Source organism: Sminthopsis crassicaudata, chromosome 6 (assembly GCF_048593235.1).
Source record: "Sminthopsis crassicaudata isolate SCR6 chromosome 6, ASM4859323v1, whole genome shotgun sequence".
NCBI classification, from domain to species: domain Eukaryota; kingdom Metazoa; phylum Chordata; class Mammalia; order Dasyuromorphia; family Dasyuridae; genus Sminthopsis; species Sminthopsis crassicaudata.
In genome coordinates, this window is record NC_133622.1 from 331187 (window position 1) to 350209 (window position 19023).

Consider the following 19023-nt stretch of genomic DNA (forward strand, 5'->3'; position numbering starts at 1 on the left):
TGCAGGGCAGCAGGATGGGGGGTGGGGAATGAGTGTGGGAGGAGTAGCTCTCAGAGAGGCTGGGGGCGGGGCGGGGAGTCTGGGAGGAGTTTACTGCAGGAGATATTTTCATAGGGGGGGCAGGACTAAGGTGGGAGAGGTTTTGAGAGCCCTGAAGTCCAGGCCCTGGGTGTGATTGGAGGAAAAGGCTCAAGCATCCTGGGGGAAGGATGGGGAGGGGCTCTTGGGACCAGGAAGATCCTCCCAGACTGGGTTGTCCCAAAACAGGAAGTCAGAGTTAGGATCATTCTGCCTCTCTCCCCTTTTGCCTTCCCTGCCATGGAAACTGCTCCACCTGGTCTGGGAGCTTTCCTCTGTCACCGGTTTTTCTCTAGGAGCTTCTCGGGTATCTCCCTGGTTTTCTCTGGGAGCTCAGATCCCTACCCTTCCCCTTCTCCCCAACTCAGATCTCTCTCCTTTTCCCGCTTGTGGGTCCTGATCTCTCCCCCTTTTCCCCGGGGAGCTCAGCTCTCTCCCGCTTTTGCCCCTTGTACCTGAGCTCTCTCGGTATTCCTGCACCGAAGCCTGTGCTTGCAGCTCCCAGGTAGGTCGGAGCCCGCATGCCCCACATTTCCGGCTCCCACTGGCTGCCCTGCCCTTTGAGTCTCCTCTTCTGACCTTGGGGTACATGACCAACAAGTCTCCCAGGAGCACACTTCTACCCAGGCTGCCCCCTGCATGACCCCCACCCCTTAACCTTTCCCAGACTCCCAATCACTCCCCAGACTTGCCCAGATTCCCACTGGGACACACTCTCCCAGACTTCAGTCTCTGTCCATGATTTCAGCCTTCTGATCAGCACCCAGTTGTCCCGGCTCCCCATCCCATCTCTTGGTTAGAGATTCAGCTGTCCTGCTGTCAGACTCCAAGCCTGAGCTCTACCAGAAGTCCCAGCATTCCTCCCCATCTCCCAGGCAGACCTCAGGGCACAGTTCTCCTGCTTTCCCAGCCTCAGCTGTCCAACACTTCTCCCCCCACTGGACCCGACTTCCAGGACTTCCATTGGTCTGTCCTGATCCCCAGACCTCCTGCTTTCCTGGCCCCTCTTCTCTCCCAGCCCTCAGAGTTGAATGCCAGACTGGATTTTGTCTCTCAGACTCAGGCTTTCCCTGGTCATTTCCTGGGGTTCTATTCCAGAGCTTTCCCCAACCTCCACCTCCCCACTTTTGCTCCCTCCTACCCCCAAGCAGTCTGCTGTCCAGAATGATCATGTGTGTGTTAGTTGGGTGGAGGAGAGGCAGGGAGGCAGAGGACCAGGTGGGAAGGGGAGAGCTCTGACTCAGGAGCCATGGAGGCTGACTGGTCTCCTCTCATCTGGGATCCCAAAGCCCCTTGTACCTCTGAGGGAGAAGAGGGGTAAAAGAAGGGGAGCAGTCTTCTTGAGACCGCCTCCCTTTCCAATCCTGACTCTCTCTACCTTGTTCTGAAGGGTGCAGACTCTCCCCCAGGGGCAGGGCCAGGGCCTTTGTAACTCCTGGAGGACCTCACACTCAGACAGGAATCCCTGTAGCCTTGCCTTCTGCTGAGAAAAAGAGGGGAAGTCCTCGGGATGCTTCTCCCTCCCCAGCTTCTCCTGGTGACCTAGTCCTGGCCCAGGATTTGGGTCAAAAGCAGGCAGCAAAAGTGGGGTGAAATTAGAACAGTTTTACTGTCAGGGCCCCAAACCCCATTCTCCCAGGCCATGAAATCAAAGGCAAAGCCTGGTACGGGGATGGGGGAAGCTGGGCATTTCCATGCAGAGGGAAAGAAGGGAGGGACTCCCCTGGAGTTCCTGGCTTTCTCGGGGTTTTCAGAGAGACTTAAAATTAAAGCCTCCCCATCGTTAGCTGTGACCTTTGTTAGGAAGATCTTTGGCTGTTGTCACTTTTCTGGGCCCTCCAGGGTGGGAGCAGCAGGACTCTGAGAGAAAGACCAGGCACCAAAGGGAGGAACTTGAGAAAAAAAAGAGTCACTGTGGGTGTTTGCTACCTCCACAGGGAGCCTGGAGCCAGAGGGAATGGGCCCTGGGAGCCTCGGACCTCCTCCTCAGGTGAGTACAGTCCATCCCAGACCTGACCAATAGCAGCACTCACAGCCATTTCCCTTGGCATGGAGGACGGGCTGTGGAGCTGTCAGGGCCTGATGTATGGGTCATTTCTGTACAAAAACAGGGGAACCCAGTAGTAACACTGCCCTGCCCAACTGCATCCTTGGACCCTTGGCATCTTGGGACCTGAGATAGACAGACAGACTCACACACACACACACACACACACACACACACACACACACACACACACATAAACACCTCTCCCACTTCACCATTTGCTTCTATGTTCCTCCTCATTACAAAGGGACTGACCAGCCAACCACATCATCATGAATCTCCATTACAGAAGGAGCGGGTCTGCTCTGGTTAGGCCTGCCCAGTCCTCCTCAGCACCCAAAGACTCTTCTCCCCTCCTCCTGGTTTCCTGTGCCAAGTTTCTTTGAAGCTCCTAGAAAACTTTCACCCAGAGTTTGTCCTAGTCAGGCTGGGAGCCAATCCTGGAAAGCTTCCCCAGTTCTTGTCTTGGTCATGAGAGCAGAAACTGTCTCCCTGAGATGCTCCTATCCTGCCTCAGCTCCTCCAAGCCTTCCCAGGAATCCCCAAAAGTCTCCCCGTGACCATTCCTTGGCTCCAGCAGTAAGCACTGAGAAAGGCCTTGGGTCCAAGGGCAGCAGTTTTAATACCCCTCTGGGCCATTCTGCTGCTCTGGAGCTTCTAAGACCCGCCCTGGCACAGGGACCAATCTCTAAATGAAGCTGCTGGGATTCTTATCCTCACCTCCGCCATTCCTAGGCACCAAGGTACTCTACCAACTTTTTTTTTTTTTTTTTTTGCTTATTTAACTTAGGCTCCCCTATGCAGAGTGTCAGGCGCTCTGTGAGAGCAATTGGGAGGAAAGGAAGGATTAAAAGAGTCACATTAGGGTATCCTGGAACTCCAGGTTCTTGGATATTATGATTCCTCTAGGCTGCAGCAGGCCCTGGGTGGACCTTGAAGAGTATGATGGATAGAACTGACTAGCGTCCATTCCCTGGGAAGTAAACTACATTTCTCCCTTCATCTGCCTGTGTCCTGGGCATTCTTCCTTCCTTTGACCAGATGCCTGAGGCTCAGATGTCCCCAAGCCTTTGTTTGTAGAGATGTCTCTAGTGGAGGACCCTCCCTGCCAGAGACAACATTTCCTGGCCCTCCTTTCTCTCCATCTTATTCCCCTCTTTCTAGCCTCTCCTTAAGGTCATTCAGACAAAACAGAACCCCTTCCACCTTTACTCTGATTCCCTCTGTGAGCCCAAATAGGAATTAGAGGGAACATGAGTTAACTCACTATGATTGTATATAACTACTTGTTTCTTTTATTTTGAGTCCCTGAGGCTAGTTCATTCTGGATTATATTTTGTATTTCTCCTCAAGGGTCTCAACTTTGTAAATTTTCTACATTTGTGGTCTTTTCCTTGGGAATGCTTGGAAGGACTTTCATTAAAGGTGCTTTTCCCTTGAAAGCATTCCATTTGTTTTTGCTTTATAATTTGCTCTTGGCCATAGGGTCAGGTCCTTTGCCTTCTGTCATATCCTGTTCCAAGTTCTCTGCTCCTTAATGAAAGTTGCTGCCAAATTGTGTCTGGTCCTAATGGTGGCTCCTTGGTACGGACTTGTACTGCACTTTCATTCTGGAGGCTTGCAGGCTTTTTCTCACTGACTTGGCAGCTCTGCCTTTTGGTGACGGTTTCCTGGGAATTTTCCTTCGGACATCTGTTTGAGGAAGCTGGTGTTGTTTGAGATAGATGCAGAAAGAAATCTGAGAATTTTTCTCTTGGCCATCAGGAGCTCTGTTCACATGACATTATACAGGCTAGTCAGGGGAGTGGCTAGCAGGGGTATCAAAGGAGCCATTTTACCTTTGCCATTTGCTATTTCAGTGACTATATTATATGCACTCTTCCTTTTGATCATATTAGCTAAGAGTTTTCTTCACTTTATGAATCATTTCAAAGAAGTCATTTTTGTTTTTATTTGTCATTTTTTATATCCAATTTAGCAATTCATTTATCTCCCCACTAATTTTAATATCTCATTTTTTGTACTTATTTTCAGTTTTTCAGTTATTTTTTTCTAGTTTTTTAATGCATATTAAGTTAAACATCTATTTTTCTATATACTTACTGTGTGAAGGTAAGTCTATTTCCCCACCCCCACTCCCAAGGTGTGCTTCAGCCGAACCCCAGAAATTTTGGGATATTGTTTCATTAATCATTTTTACTTTCCCTTACAAAGTAATCATTTCTAAGATTTGTCCTCTGACTCAGTCATTATGTAATATATCATAAGTAAATCTCCTTTTAGGTTTGTATATTTTGTTGGTCATCTTTGAACCAATTTTCATTCTTATTACTTTAGGAAATAAAAGAATATATTGGTTATTTCTGAATTTTTTCATCTGTGTGGAAGATCTCTATATCCCAGTGGTTAATTTTCATAAAAGTACCATGTGTCGAAAAGAAATATGCATATTTCTCTGTTGTCCCATTTAGAAGATGCCATAAGTTCTTTGCTTTGAGTTTCTCTAGACATTTGTTCATCCATTCTAATTTATTATTTTGTATTTCTTCATCCTATTTTCATCTTAGTCCTCTTGTAGATGTCCCTCCCTCTCTTGCCCTTCAAACAGTCCTGTTCAGTAGTTTTCTAATTTCATCCATTTTTCTTCCCCTTTCTAACAAGGATTTCTCTCCCTCTCCTCATTGTCCACCTTCCTTTGCTATTTTCCCTAGATTCTCATTCTCTGTCACATAGCACCTCTTCTCACAGGGTCTTTTTTCCTTGACACTTCATGCAGTTAAATGCTCCAGGGTTCCCATTCTGAGGCTGTGCTATAGGAGCTTTCTGCCACTGCTTGTGGACCAACCTTAGAGATGGCTTCTTTTCAGAACATTGTTGTCCAGAAGTGAAATAATAGAATAAAGGAAATAAACTGTGGAATGTGCCTTACTTATAGACCAGGATGAGGTCAGGGAAGCAGTTCCTAGCTTGACATAAATTGTGTAAAATTCACTGTTTCCATTCTCTTTGTCCAAAAGTGGTTTATATAGGAGAAGAGGTTATAGATAAAAGGAAGAGCTAAAATAGGCACAAGGAGTGGGAAATTGGAAGTGGTGCTGGAAGAGCAATAGGGTTGCCAAGGAAAACAATGTGGAAGAATTCCTTAAGGGAATATGCCCTATGGCCCTAGGGTGCCATTTCTTATGTGTTCCATAATAAGTCACTTCTCAGCTTTATTTCAAAAGGTCCTAAATTCAATTAGTCTCTTAATGACTATAGTCAAGAGTTAACTCTGACTCTCAGAAAGCCTATGACTTTTGGGCAAATTGCTTCTCTGTTTTTATGTTTCCTCCCCTAAATTGGAAGGGATTGGACTCAACTTCTAAAGGGTCTTTGAGCTCCACATCTTCTGACTTTTGATGCTGCAGGAGGTTGTGACATTCAAGGACCTAGCTGTGGACTTCACACATGAGGAGTGGGAACTCTTGGATCCCTCTCAAAAGGAGCTGTTCAAGGAGGTCATGGTGGAGAATGCCCGGAATCTGCTCTCCTTGGGTAAGAGCACTTCTGATAATTGCAAATATACAATCAATTTAATATACATCTACTTATATTAATATAAATCTACTGCAAATCTACAATATAATCTACAATCTACTCATTGCCCAGTGTGCAGGCTTTGGTGGGGAGGAACAAAAGGGAAAGGCTTGGTCTTTGCCTTGTGTGACAGGACCTGGGGATGCCCTTTGTTGATCCTGAAGTTCTCTCTTACCCATTCCCATGTCAAAGATTAAATCAGGGGAAGTATCTCAAACATGCAACTACTCTTAGAGGTTAGCCTCTATCTGGACACAAATTTTGTCCTCCAAAGTTCTGAAAACTGCTCAGGCAACTTTTCCTTTCAATTCCTTCTTTTTTCAGATGGGTCTAATGTTTGGAATATTGTTTTTTTTAAGCAAGAGTCAGTTTGTAGCCAAAGCACCTGATTGTCTCTCGTATGGGAAGGTTCTCCTTAATCTGCCTTTGGATTGCCTCCATATTCCAGCACAAGGGGTGGGAAAGGAATGGAAGGGAATAAGGACATATTTCTACCTGCTGTTTGCCAGGGGATGTACCATATGCTTTCTGTACAATACGGTAACAATTCTGTTTAAGAACAACTTCCAGCAAATAATTTATTTTGATGATTCTAAGGACCAAAATCCATAACAGAGGACGAATCAAGAAAAATGCTGTTTGCATCCAGAGAGAAAAACTCATAAATAGAAATACTGATAACCTAATTTTATATATCTATGTGTAGAAAAATATTTACATTCCTGTACATTTATTGTGGAGTGTGTGTGTGTGTGTGTGTGTGTGTGTGTGTGTGTGTGTGTGTGTGTGTGTTTCTTTGTAGTAACAGGCATCCCCAGGGTAGGGGCAAGTGAAGTGAGGGAAAATATTCACTTGATAATATTCTTGTCTATTCAAAAGGAATAGCAAGTTGTGCACTGTTGATTTACATTTTCTTGTGCAATCTTCTTTTTATTGTACTATGATACTGAAATGTTTGTTTATAAATGAAGAATAAAATGAAATATTGTAGCAGTATATCATCACCTTAACTTTCCAAGTCGGGTGATATTGTTCTCTCCATTTGAGATTTGAGGGAAACTGAAGAAAAGAAACATAGCTGAATTGATGTTCCCAGATGTACACAGTGGCTGTCCAATGCTTAATGCAGACTCGGGTCCACCTGACTTTATGCCCAGAGCTCTCTATTCCATAACCAGCTCCCTTAACTTCTGGATAATGAAAACTATGGAATGAGTCTTTCCTTCTGTAAAAATGCGTGTCAGATTAATGTCCCCCTTGATCAGGCCTGAGGCTGTTGCAGCCCAGAAACTCTTTTTTGCCCAGGTTTGGGATCAGAAGTTTCTGCCAGAAGGCAGCCTCACAGGATAGGAGGTGGGAGGAAGGGTCTTTGGCTCTGTCTCAGAGGAAGCTGTACAAATATTGGGCCCATCCTGCTTTAGGTGAGTTGGTTTACAATCCCAGTGAGGAAATATTGGCTGAAATGTCTGAACATCAGGGGCTGAATTTCAGCTCTGCATCCTCATCCTTTCTCTAAGGAGAACTAAGTGACCAACTGCTCTCCATCTTCTTCTCTTACTGATTTCCCTGCCCAGGGCTTCCTGCTCCCAGAGAAGAGGCGATCTCTTATTTTGAGCAAAGGGCAGCACTGTCGATGCTGGACCAAGAAGGCCTGAGGAGATGCTCTCCACGTGAGTGAAAAGAAAGCAGGGGTATGAGATCTGTAGTCAGAAGAGGCTTTTGGGAATTACCCTGAAGTAAATGCTGATTTTGGGACAGAAAGGCCAGATTTGGAATTCTTTATTGAATACTTCTTGGCAGCAGTGTCCGGGGCTTGTCAGTGAATCTGGCTGGCAGCTCTATAAAATAAGTGAGTCCCACTCCATGCCCTTGTAGGTCCCTTCCATTGCTCACCTGTGATCCTATAAGTCACTGCTTGGGATTTGGGGCAATGGAGCTCTCCTGAAAGTGCCCAAAGGGATTAGGTTTGGGACATGAGCCATTTCTTAGAACTTCTTCTAGTCAGTAAACAATTAAGGGCCTTCTACATGGCAGCCCTTGCCTAAACACCAGGAACACAAAGGGATGTGAGGGACATCCCCTGATCTCATGGAGGTCACAGAGTGGTGGGGCAGATAATACACTAGCGACTGTGGAGAGACCCATTGTGCACCAGATACACTGAATAATTTAGTGCTCCAATGCATCATTAACTGGTGAGGATCATGATAGTTTAAGGAGAGCAGAACTGGCGAGGAAAGAGCCAAAGTGAAATAAGATAGCCAGCATTAATACAGCCCTGTGTGCCATGCTCTGCACTGTCTTATTTCTTCCTCATGAAAACCCAAGGAGTTAAGTGCTATTATTATGTCCATTTTACAGATAAAGAAACTGAATCTAACAGAAGTCCTATAACTTGACTTGCAAGGTTCTCAGATGGGATTAAAACACTGGGCTTCCTGATTCAAGACACATTCTATCCACTGTATTGTATTCTGATTTTGAAACAGTTACAACGAACGTGGTCATACATGCATGAGGCACAAAACAGAATAGGGACAAGTTCCTGTGGAGACATGGAAATTAATTTTTTAAACCATAGCAGTCAAAACTTACTGCTAATTACTGTTAATAATGATTTATATTTCTCTTGGTTCATGACAAATGTCCTAAATGACTCAAGGGTCACTTATATATATTGCTTCAACCCATGTAGCTAAACAATTCCTTTGTGAATCTGCCAGAGAGAAGAAGTGTAACATAATCAGAGGAAACATTCAAATTAGTAAACAATCTTACACAAGTCAATGAGCGGCACTTTAAGGTCTGTTTTGGTAGAAAGTTTGTAGCCTTTCATGATGATTTCATGATGGCCTCTCCTGTCCCTGCCTCCTGACCATGGTTTTCAAGTAGCCTACCAGCACTGCTGCAACAATGCAGACCCAGGTCACATCTTACTCAGGTGATTAGAGATTGGATGAGATGTGTTTCTAGGTAACCCAGAAGGGAGAGAACTACTCTAGTCCAGGGAGAGACAGCCCCTGCTGTCTGAGGGTCTTTGCAGGCCTGTGGCCATTTGTACATGAGTGTCCAATCTTCCTTGAATGCTACGAACAATCTGATGTCTGTTTGAGAAAGTAGAAGTATCTGTTTCACTTAGAAGCAGCCAGAGTTGATGGACTTAGTTCACAGTTCTCCACAGCACCTTACTGATGATCATGATAGACTGAAAGCACTGCAGAAAGACTTGTAAACATGGAAATATGCACATATCTGTGGTCCCGTGCACAGCTATTTCTATAATTAAATCAGACATTTATTCACCACTTAAGGTGCCACTAAGACATTTTAGGTTAAGATCCTTTGGATCTTTATCTCAGTCATTCAAAGGCTTGGTGAATTTTTAAAAGGGAAGGATTGCATTAGTATAGCTTGCACTACCCTTACATATCTCAGGATGATGAACTCAATTTCCTGTTTAAGACATTTTCAGATGTGGATAATGTCATGCATTTTTAAAAAACTTGTGCTTGTCAGAATATGCAAGGGGCTCTTAATGATAATTTTTAAAAAAGAAATGTCATAGCTATCTGAAAAAAATAATGGTTTAGAATAAAATCACTTCTACCTCAGGTAAATACAAAAAAACAAGTGTGTTAGCCTGCTGAATATGACCTCAGATTATGTAATAGAAAAAAAAATAGAATTGAAAGAGAACAGCATGGAAATTTGTTATGCTTACAAGCAGGAGAGATCATGAAACAATTTGAGTATTTCCTATATATTCACCAGAAGTCATGTCTATGAAAAAGAAAAAAAGTGCAGTTAATGAAAGGGAAAGGGGAAAATTGAGAGTGAAGATAATTGTCACATAATTTAAGCAGAGCATGTCCATTCATAGGGTGTAAATTCTAGTCTCAGCAGCTGGGATATTGTGAGCTGGTGACTTGAGTTGTTCGCCTAAGGAGAATGAAGGCACTCTTTGTATTGTCACAGGTTATAGTTCAGTCCATGAAACTCCTTAGAAATTAGATCAAGTTTGGGATGAGAATTAATAGGACTCAAAATGATTGGTTCTGCACATTTTAGATTTTTTCTTTGCCTAGGAAAAGACAAAATAACTGAGTTTTTCTTCTGCTGATGGAGGAAAGGCTATATAAATATATATGAGTATGTGTGTGTGTGTGCATGTGTGTGTGTTTATGTGTCAGGATCATGACTATGTTTCTTTTATTATTTGCTCTTTTTCTTTTGTTTTGAAAGGAGAGATTAGACTTGAAATGAAAGAAACTCCTGCAGAGCTAAGCCATTCTGTGGTAGAAACTCCCAAGCAACGATTCATGGGTGATGGATCCCCTAACTTGACCTGGAGAGAAAGCTGTGCAACACATGAGAGAATCCAGCTTAGAGAGAGACGTTGTGAATGTACTGAATGTGGAAAAGATTTTATAAAAAAGGAAAATCTTATTGAACAATCGAGAATCCACACAGGAGAGAAAACTAATTATTGTAACCAGGGTGGAAAGGATTTCAAAAATAGAGTATTTCTTAGTTTGCATCCGAGAACCCACACTGGAGAGAAGCCTTATAAATGTAACCAGTGTGGAAAGGCTATTAGACAAAAAGAAGCTCTTACTGTACATCAGAGAATCCACAATGGTGAGAAACCTTATGAATGTAACCAATGTGGAAAGACTTTCACAAATAGAGGATTTCTTAATTTACATCAGAGAACCCACACTGGAGAGAAGCCTTATGAATGTAACCAGTGTGGAAAGGCTTATAGAAGGAAGGGACAACTTGTTATACATCAGAGAATCCACACTGGTGAGAAACCTTATGAATGTAACCAGTGTGGAAAGGCTTTTAGAGACAAGGGAGTTCTTACTAGACATCAGAAAATCCACAATGGTGTGAAACCTTATGAATGTAACCAATGTGGAAAGGCTTTTAGAGACAAGGGAGTTCTTACTAGACATCAGATAATCCACACTGGAGAGAAACCTTATGAATGTAACCAGTGTGGAAAGGCTTTCACAAGAAACTCACATCTTACTGAACATCACAGAATTCATACTGGAGAGAAACCTTATGAATGTAACCAGTGTGGAAATGCTTTTAGAACGAAGGACAGCCTTATTGTGCATCAGAGAATCCACATTGGTGAGAAGCCTTATAAATGTAACCAGTGTGGAATGGCTTTTGGAGACAAGAAAACTCTTACTAATCATCAGAGAATCCATAGTGGAGAGAAACCTTATAAATGTAACCAATGTGGAAAGTCATTTGGAGGCAAGGTAAATCTTACTATACATCAAAGAATCCATACTGGAGAGAAAGCTTATGAATGTAAACAGTGTGGAAAGGCTTTTAGAGACAAGGGAATTCTTACTAGACATCAGAGCATCCACACTGGAGAGAAGCCTTATGATTGTAAGTGTGGAAAAGCCTTTAGAAGCAAGGGAGGTTTTATTGCACATCAGAGAATCCACACTGGAGAGCAACCTTATGAATGTAACCAGTGTGGAAAGGCTTTTGGAGACAAGAGTGTTCTTACTGTACATCAGAGAATCCACACTGGTGAGAAACCTTATGAATGTAACCAGTGTGGAAAGGCTTTTGGAGACAAGAGTGTTCTTACTGTACATCAGAGAATCCACACTGGAGAGAAGCCTTATGAATGTAACCAGTGTGGAAAGGCTTTTAGACAAAAAGAAGCTCTTATTGTACATCAGAGAATCCACACTGGTGAGAAACCTTATAAATGTAACCAGTGTGGAAAGGCTTTTAGACAAAAGGGAGTTCTTAGTGTACATCAGAGAATCCACACTGGAGAAAAGCCTTATGATTGTAAGTGTGGAAAGGCCTTTAGAAGCAAGGGAGGTTTTATTGCACATCAGAGAATCCACACTGGAGAGCAACCTTATGAATGTAACCAGTGTGGAAAGGCTTTTAGACAAAAGGGAGATCTTATTAAACATCAGAGAATCCACACTGGTGAGAAACCTTATGTATGTAACCAATGTGGAAAGGCTTTTGGAGACAAGAGTGTTCTTACTGTACATCAGAGAATCCACACTGGGGAGAAGCCTTATGAATGTAACCAGTGTGGAAAGGCTTTTAGAGAAAAGAGAGAACTTATTAGACATCAGAGAATCCACATTGGAGAGAAACCTTATGATTGTAACCAATGTGGAAAGGGTTTTAGAAGCAAGGGTGGTCTTATTGGACATCAGAGAATCCACACTAGAGAGAAACCTTATGAATGCAACCAGTGTGGAAACTCTTTTAGAACAAAGGACAGCCTTGTTGTGCATCAGAGAATCCACACTGGTGAGAAACCTTATGAATGTAACCAGTGTGGAAAGGCCTTTAGAGACAAGAAAGCTCTTACTGTGCATCAGATAATCCACACTGGTGAGAAACCTTATGAATGTAATCAATGTGGAAAGGCTTTTAGACAAAAGGGGAAACTTGTTATACATCAGAGAATCCACACTGGAGAGAAACCTTATGAATGTAACCAATGTGGAAAGGCTTTTAGACGAAAGGGAAAACTTGTTATACATCAGAGAATCCACACTGGAGAGAAACCTTATGAATGTAACCAGTGTGGAAAGGCTTTTAGAGAAAAGGGAGCTCTTAATGTACATCAGAAAATCCACACTGGAGACAAGCCTTATGAATGTAACCTTTGTGGAAAGGCTTTTAGACATAAATCTAGTCATACTGTCCATGAGCGTACCCACACTTAAGAGAAACTTTATGACTGTAATCAGTGTTGGAAAACTTTTGCAAATAGAGGATTTCTTACTTGATACCAAAGAACCCAAACTGGACAAAACCTCAATGTAACCAATGTGGAAATGCTTTGGGGGGAAACCTGGGAGCTAATGTATTGTTGGTGGAATTGTGAAGGGATCCAACCATTCTGTCCAGCAATATGGAACTATGGTCAAAGGGCAATTAAAAGGTGCATAGCCTTTGAACTAGTAATGTTTCTACTGGGCTTAATTGACAAAGAGATCCTAATGGAGGGAAAGGGACCCACATATGAAAATGTGTTTCTGTGGCCCTGTATATACATATACACTATAAAGTGGCAAGAAACTGGAAACTGAGTGGATGCCCAGCAGCTAGGAAATATTGAATAAGTCATAGCACATGAATGTTGTGGAATATTATTCCTCCATAAGGAATGAGCAGCAGGATGATTCTAGAGATGCCTGGAGAGACCAACATGAACTGATGCAGAGACCAACATACATGACAACAGCAAAATTATGCAATGATCAATTCTGATGGATGTATCTCTTTTGAACAATGACATAATTCAGGCCAGTTCCAATGATCTTGTGATGAAAAGAGCCATCTACACTGAGAGAGGACTATGAGAACTAAGTGTGGATCACAACGTAGTATTTGCATTCTTTTTACATCTAACAAGTTGGAGGAAATAGCCCAAAAACACTGGTGAGGGAGGTTCCTAAGGGCTGCTGTCACCTCCTGTGACATGAGTCCCAGCTGCCCCAAGCACAATGTATCCAAGCCTCTGAAGCCAGCTTGGGACCAGTTTCCTCTCCCAGTTGTTCCCTTTCAAACCTAGCAGAGGGACTTCATCCAATTGCCAGCTGCCCATGCTTCCAAATATGCCTTGGGGATGGTCTGCACACTTTCCCACTGAATGGCAGAGTTCCCCTCATACTGCCACAGGGTCTGGGCTAGCAAAAATCCTCTTAGAAAAAAAGTATTTCACATGAGCCAAAGTGCAGCAATCAATGTTGGAAATGTTGTGTGGTTGTAAAGAATTGAAAAATAAATATGTGTCTGACCATTGGAGAATGGCCAGACAAGCAATGGAATATTATTGTTCTGTAAAAATGATGAAAGAGCAAGTTTTGGAATGGCCTGGAGTTACATGACCTGATCCTGATCCAAACAAGCAGAACCAGATGTACATTGTACCCAGTACCAGTCAGAATGCATGATGACCAACTAGGAAAGCCTTGGTCCTTCTCAGAGTTTCAGGGATGCAAAGCATTCCCTAGAGACTTTGCATAGAAAACGCCATCTGCATCGACGCGAACTACTATGGAAATTGAATGTAAATCAACATATGCTGTATTCCCTACTTTTTTCTATTTTTTTTTAATCTCGTCAATGATTTTATACTTTAGCTCTGATTTTTCTCTCCCCAGAAAATTCGTAAAGCAATGTATATTAAGAATAAATAAATTTACTAGGGAAAAAAAAAGAGAAAGATCATTCAATTAAGTAAAGTTCTTAAAGAAATACATAGTAGTAGATGTGCCCATTTTACAAGAGCTTCATTACCAAAGGAGCTTTTACCCTGGTCAGTCACTCAGCCCCAACATTTTGCCTTTTACCCCCCAGTCACCAAGGATGGGAAAAAGAGTTAATGGGATACATAACCCCCATTATTAAATTCATGGAAGAACTTGATAGGAAGAAGGTAAGTCCTTAGGAGATAATGTCAGGACCCCTGATACCATTGTACCCATGGCTGAAATCATAGCAACTTAATGCTCCCTCCTACAGAACTCTATTGTGATAGTGTCTATACACATTATCAGAGACTTACCAACTTGTCTCTCAGTCTCACTCTTTAGGGATCACAACTGAGCCTCACCTCCTAATCCAGTCCTATGATTGGGTCTGCTGGAATCCCTGAAAGCTCCTTGGAGCCATGGTGCAAAGGTCCTTTTGAAGTCCTGCTCACCACTCCCCCTTCAGCCAGACTCGAGGTTGTGTACTTATGCTTCCATCTGTCACATTCTAAATTGGCAATATCATGTGCTAGATGGCAGAACCTGCTGGACACCACTGGATTTGCAGGGTCAGGTCACCAGGAGGTTCTGCAATCCAGGTAGGTGGTTATGTTCCCAAACTCCTGAAACTCTCCTGGCTGAGAAGCCACCTGTCCTGGTCTGTTTCAAAGAGCAGTAGCTCATGTAAGAGAAGCAGCCAGTGCCCCCTATCACTTTTATCCCCATTCTCCTCATACTACTAAAATAATCCTTAGAAGAAAAATTACTCATATGAAAAAGGCTCACATTAAACCCGAACTAATGTTCTTAGTAGCAGATTTTACTCTCCCTAGCTTTGCAGATCCTTACTCGGGAGTCTCTCCAGAAATTTAAGTTTCCCCCTATATCCAGGGCATAATCAGCAACATGTGCCTCGACCTTGGATCACTAAGTCTCATGCATTGTAATTGCAGCTTTATTTTAATGCTTTATTCAAAGCTCCTGTGGACACAGATGTCCCTGAATAGAACTCTATAGTGCTGGAAAAGCCCCCTTAATCATGGGCCATGCAGAAGCCTGTCTCAACAAATCAGACATCAGATTCCTAAACTGTGTGCACAATAAAGGCAACTGCAAAGGCATAGATTCAATTTCTGGGTTGATGTGGGAATCCCCAAAGGCTTCTTGTCCCATAGCAGTGCCAGAGGTAAACACCCATACCTGGAGGTGCTTCATGCTGTGAGTTGCACTTTCTCTGCCTGGGATTCACCCTCTACTCTCCATCTCTTGGTTGTAGAACTCCCTCCTTCACCAGGACTGTCCTGATGTGGTTCTATATCACTGCCTTCCTCCCTTCTAGGAGGATCTCTCTGATTCTGTCCACACCATGCTCAAGTTGTCCCCATTTCCAGGAAATCTCTCTGCTGAAGTTCCTCTCTGGTTAAAGCTGACCCTCCATCAGCAAAGGAGTCCTGTTAGTGTCAGCTGTATTCCTGACCCAGACCACAGCCAGCTAGGGCTCACTGTGCCCCTCTGTCAGAAGCATCTTGCTAGAACTAGTCATGGGCATGAAGCATCCAGGGAAGCTTGTCACAAACCACCAAACACACGTTTATTCACTTGACCTCACAGTATTGCAAAACCGTGGAGTGCTGGTGACCCTAACAGGAGAGAAAAGGAGATACTATATCATCACTCCAGAGAAATATCGTTTCTTTCTCAACCGCTACCTTCAAAGCTCAAATAAGGGCTTAGTGCTCAAAACATGCAAGCAGAAGACTTATGGAAGAGGGGTCAGGATTTTCTGAGGAATGTCTCCCCCTTACCTTCCTCTGATTTACTCTCCCATTTGCCTGAAAATGTTGGCCGTACTCTCCATTCTGCCCTCCTTGGTTTGATGTTTCTCTTCTTTATCTGGCTTGCCATCTTCCTTTGCATTCACTTTATAACTCCTTTATTTTACATAAAATCCAAATCCTGTCTGAAATCCATGTTCCTCATCAATCTTCAGGGTCATTCCAACCTTTTGATCAGAAGGAGAAAATAAGGAAATATTATGATTATGTTTTAATTTTTTTATTTGATTACAGCTTTTTACTTACAAAACTTATCCATGGCTAATAAGTTGTAGAGTATGAATGTCAAGCAATATTGTTCTATGAGAAACGGTCAGAAGGCTGATGAAAGAGAGGCCTGGAGAAACTTACATGAACTGATGCTAAGTCAGTGAGTAGAACCAGGAGAAAGGTACAGACAACAAAAACAAGATTATGGGACCATCAACTGTGGCAGATGTGGCTTTTTTCACATTTTAAAACAAAGCTCTTTTCTTATTGTTTGGGCTATGTCATCTTTTTACACGTCACAACATCTCATAGCATTTAATAATTGCCGTCCATATTTCCCCATTTTCTACCCTTTTTATCACCAGATTGCAGTGCACCTTCCACTGGAATGAGTACCTAAATCCCACATGAAACCACCTGATTTAAACACTGGTGTATACTCACAGAAGGAAAACCTGGAAGCTGAAAGAAGCCTTATCACTCACACTCTGGCCACCCAAGCCTCCCTGCTGTTCAGGGTTTAGGACAAAGCATTTCAATTCCAAGAACTTGTTTTTAATGAATTGTTCTTGGAAATTACTGAACTCCATTAAGGATCAGCTCAAGCTGATAAAGACTTTCTATAAAGAAAGACTCTATAAAGACTTTCTTCATTTTCCCTATGGATCAATGGCCCTCTCTTCCCTCACTTCAGACTCTAGAAAGTTTGCAGACTCATTAACTCAGTCTGGGAAACCATGAGACTCCTGGGAAGAAGCCAAAGTCAGCCAGCTTTGCTGAGCCTTCCTTGGGCCCTCCAGCAAGTCAGTGATAGGACTGTATTCCTCACACAGCACAAGTGGCATTGCTTTATTTTCTTCTCAGGACTTTGTGTATTCACCTGAGAATGCCTGGGAAGCAGCTGAACCCCCACAGAAGGCGGCAAGCTCTCTCTCGCCCTAGATCCCCAGGTTTCAGCCCCTAAACTGCCACAAGACCAACAAGAACCCAGGGGGAGTTGGGCAGTGAGGTAGGGGCGGGTTGGACCTGCCTGTGTTCAGTGACTCCTCCTCTCCCCAAGATCTCCCAGTGACAACACCTGTGGCTTTCTTACAGGAGCCAGAGTCCCCCATCCCCCCACTGCATAGATCAGTCACAACTAGGAAAACCCTAAATGTACTGTAGCTGGTCACTAGACAAGGGCTTGTAGAAAATGGGATTCAGCTGACCTGCTGAGGGGGGCGCCATTACCTTTGAATGACCCGTCCTCGGTGTGTCACTCTCATGTTGCTGGCTTGGCCAGTGAGGGGGTAGCATGTACTTGGCATGTAACTGACCCCTGCTGCCTTCCCTGGGGGATGTCCACAGAAAAACTGAGCCTACTAGGCTAGCTGATCTTTAAGATCTCTGCCAGATAAAAATCCCATCATCTTGTGGGTCTGAGAAGCCAAAGGGAAACTTAAAGACAAACTGTACCTCTTTAAAGACATTGACTGCTGGCCTCTCCACTTCAGGTAAGGGATAATGATTCAAATGACTTCCCTGAACCTGTTAGCAATGATTGCCATTTTGCAGAGGCAGCAAAATGGAGAGTTTGAAGCTTAGATATTTCTCGACTTATGAAACTTGCATATGGTTCCTAAACGAACAGCTCTTTCCGGACACCCAATGAAGGTCTCCTCCCTGAGTTATTCATATTTAAAATATCTTTTACAAAGATGTTCTTAAGAATGAAAAGTTTCAATTCTAAGGTTAAACTTTACACTTACTGAGATGGAAAAAAAGATGAAGATAGTATTAGTGGCATTAAACCCAGAGGCACAGAAATCCAATAAATGTTGCTGTGAATTGGTGTAACAGTTTGGGAAAGTCGCTTAGAATTACAATTGATTAAATGGTGATCAAATGCCCATAGATGGTGACCCAAAAACCACACTGCAGAATTGGTGAGAAAGGATATAGATCCAGTAAAATATTCATTCTGAGAGCAAAAAAGAAATGGGTGCCAAACAAAATAGATTCTCTTCAGATGGAGAATCTCTAAAATCACGGCATGTGAATGTTTTGGAATATTAATGTGTGGAACAGAGATATCAGGAGAAGAACTTACAGGAATGGATGGATTCTTTTTCTCTATTTTATTTTCATTACTTCTGGGTTTCCGCTATGACCTGTACAGTATGTGCAGGCCCATGTTTACTGGAGCCTTGGCCAGCTATAAGCATATTTACTTAATCTGAGCTGTTATTTATCAGTATTGGATAATGTTGAGTCTATTAGCTTGACCACCTTCTGCTTAATTTTCTAAAAGCCTGAAGGCCTGGTTTTATGTTTCCTAGAAATCAGAAACCTTCCATTCCATCTCTCTGGATAGCAACAACCAATTAGATGCCCCATCCCCTTCTCAATGCTCTCTTAATTGGGATGCAATTTCTCTGATAAAAGCTGCATATCTTCACTACTTCTCCAGCCCTCTTACCATGAACTTTCTCTATCCCTTATGTAGTGACAGAATGGCTCATCCTCCTGAGAGTTAATAAACAGCCTTTCTGTTTTCTGTACTGAGTGATCTCTGAGTAGTCATGATGGGAATCTGACAAGGGAAACTGAGGCTGGAAACTCCAAAAAGAGTCATTTCCCACGTTATCTTGATCTAGAAGCCAGCCCAACCCCACCTCTGTTAAGTACCACTAATTTACCTTTCTATAGAGTTCAGCAGACACCACCCAAGTTTTCTATAGAGCTGAACTAAAGCTAAGTAGTTAAGTACTCCTACTTAACCATCAATAGAACTGAATTCACATTAAGCACCTCCACTTAAGCTCTATACAGTTTGAACTATCACTAATCAAACTTTCTACAACCTTACTGAAGCCTATTCAAACCCAATAGCTCTGTATAGTCTCAAATCCTATATAGGAGGGTGGGAAGAATGGGCAGAATGATCAGAACTGACAGAACTCTAATTCCATCCAAGAGTTCTGCTCCATTTGAGATCTCTTGATGATTTATAATAAACTTAAACTTCTAC

The 19023-nt window shown here is 42.9% G+C and overlaps 1 protein-coding gene across 1 annotated transcript; it reads left to right on the plus strand.

The window, feature by feature from the left end:
* Positions 1-242: 242 nt before the first annotated feature.
* Positions 243-13934, plus strand: LOC141546277 (uncharacterized). Its single transcript, XM_074273964.1, has 5 exons — positions 243-583; positions 2016-2068; positions 5533-5659; positions 7276-7371; positions 9944-13934. The coding sequence occupies exons 2-5, from the start codon at positions 2036-2038 to the stop codon at positions 12433-12435; spliced, it is 2748 nt and encodes a 915-aa protein (XP_074130065.1). The 5' UTR covers positions 243-583; positions 2016-2035; the 3' UTR covers positions 12436-13934.
* The last annotated feature ends 5089 nt before the right edge of the window (positions 13935-19023 follow it).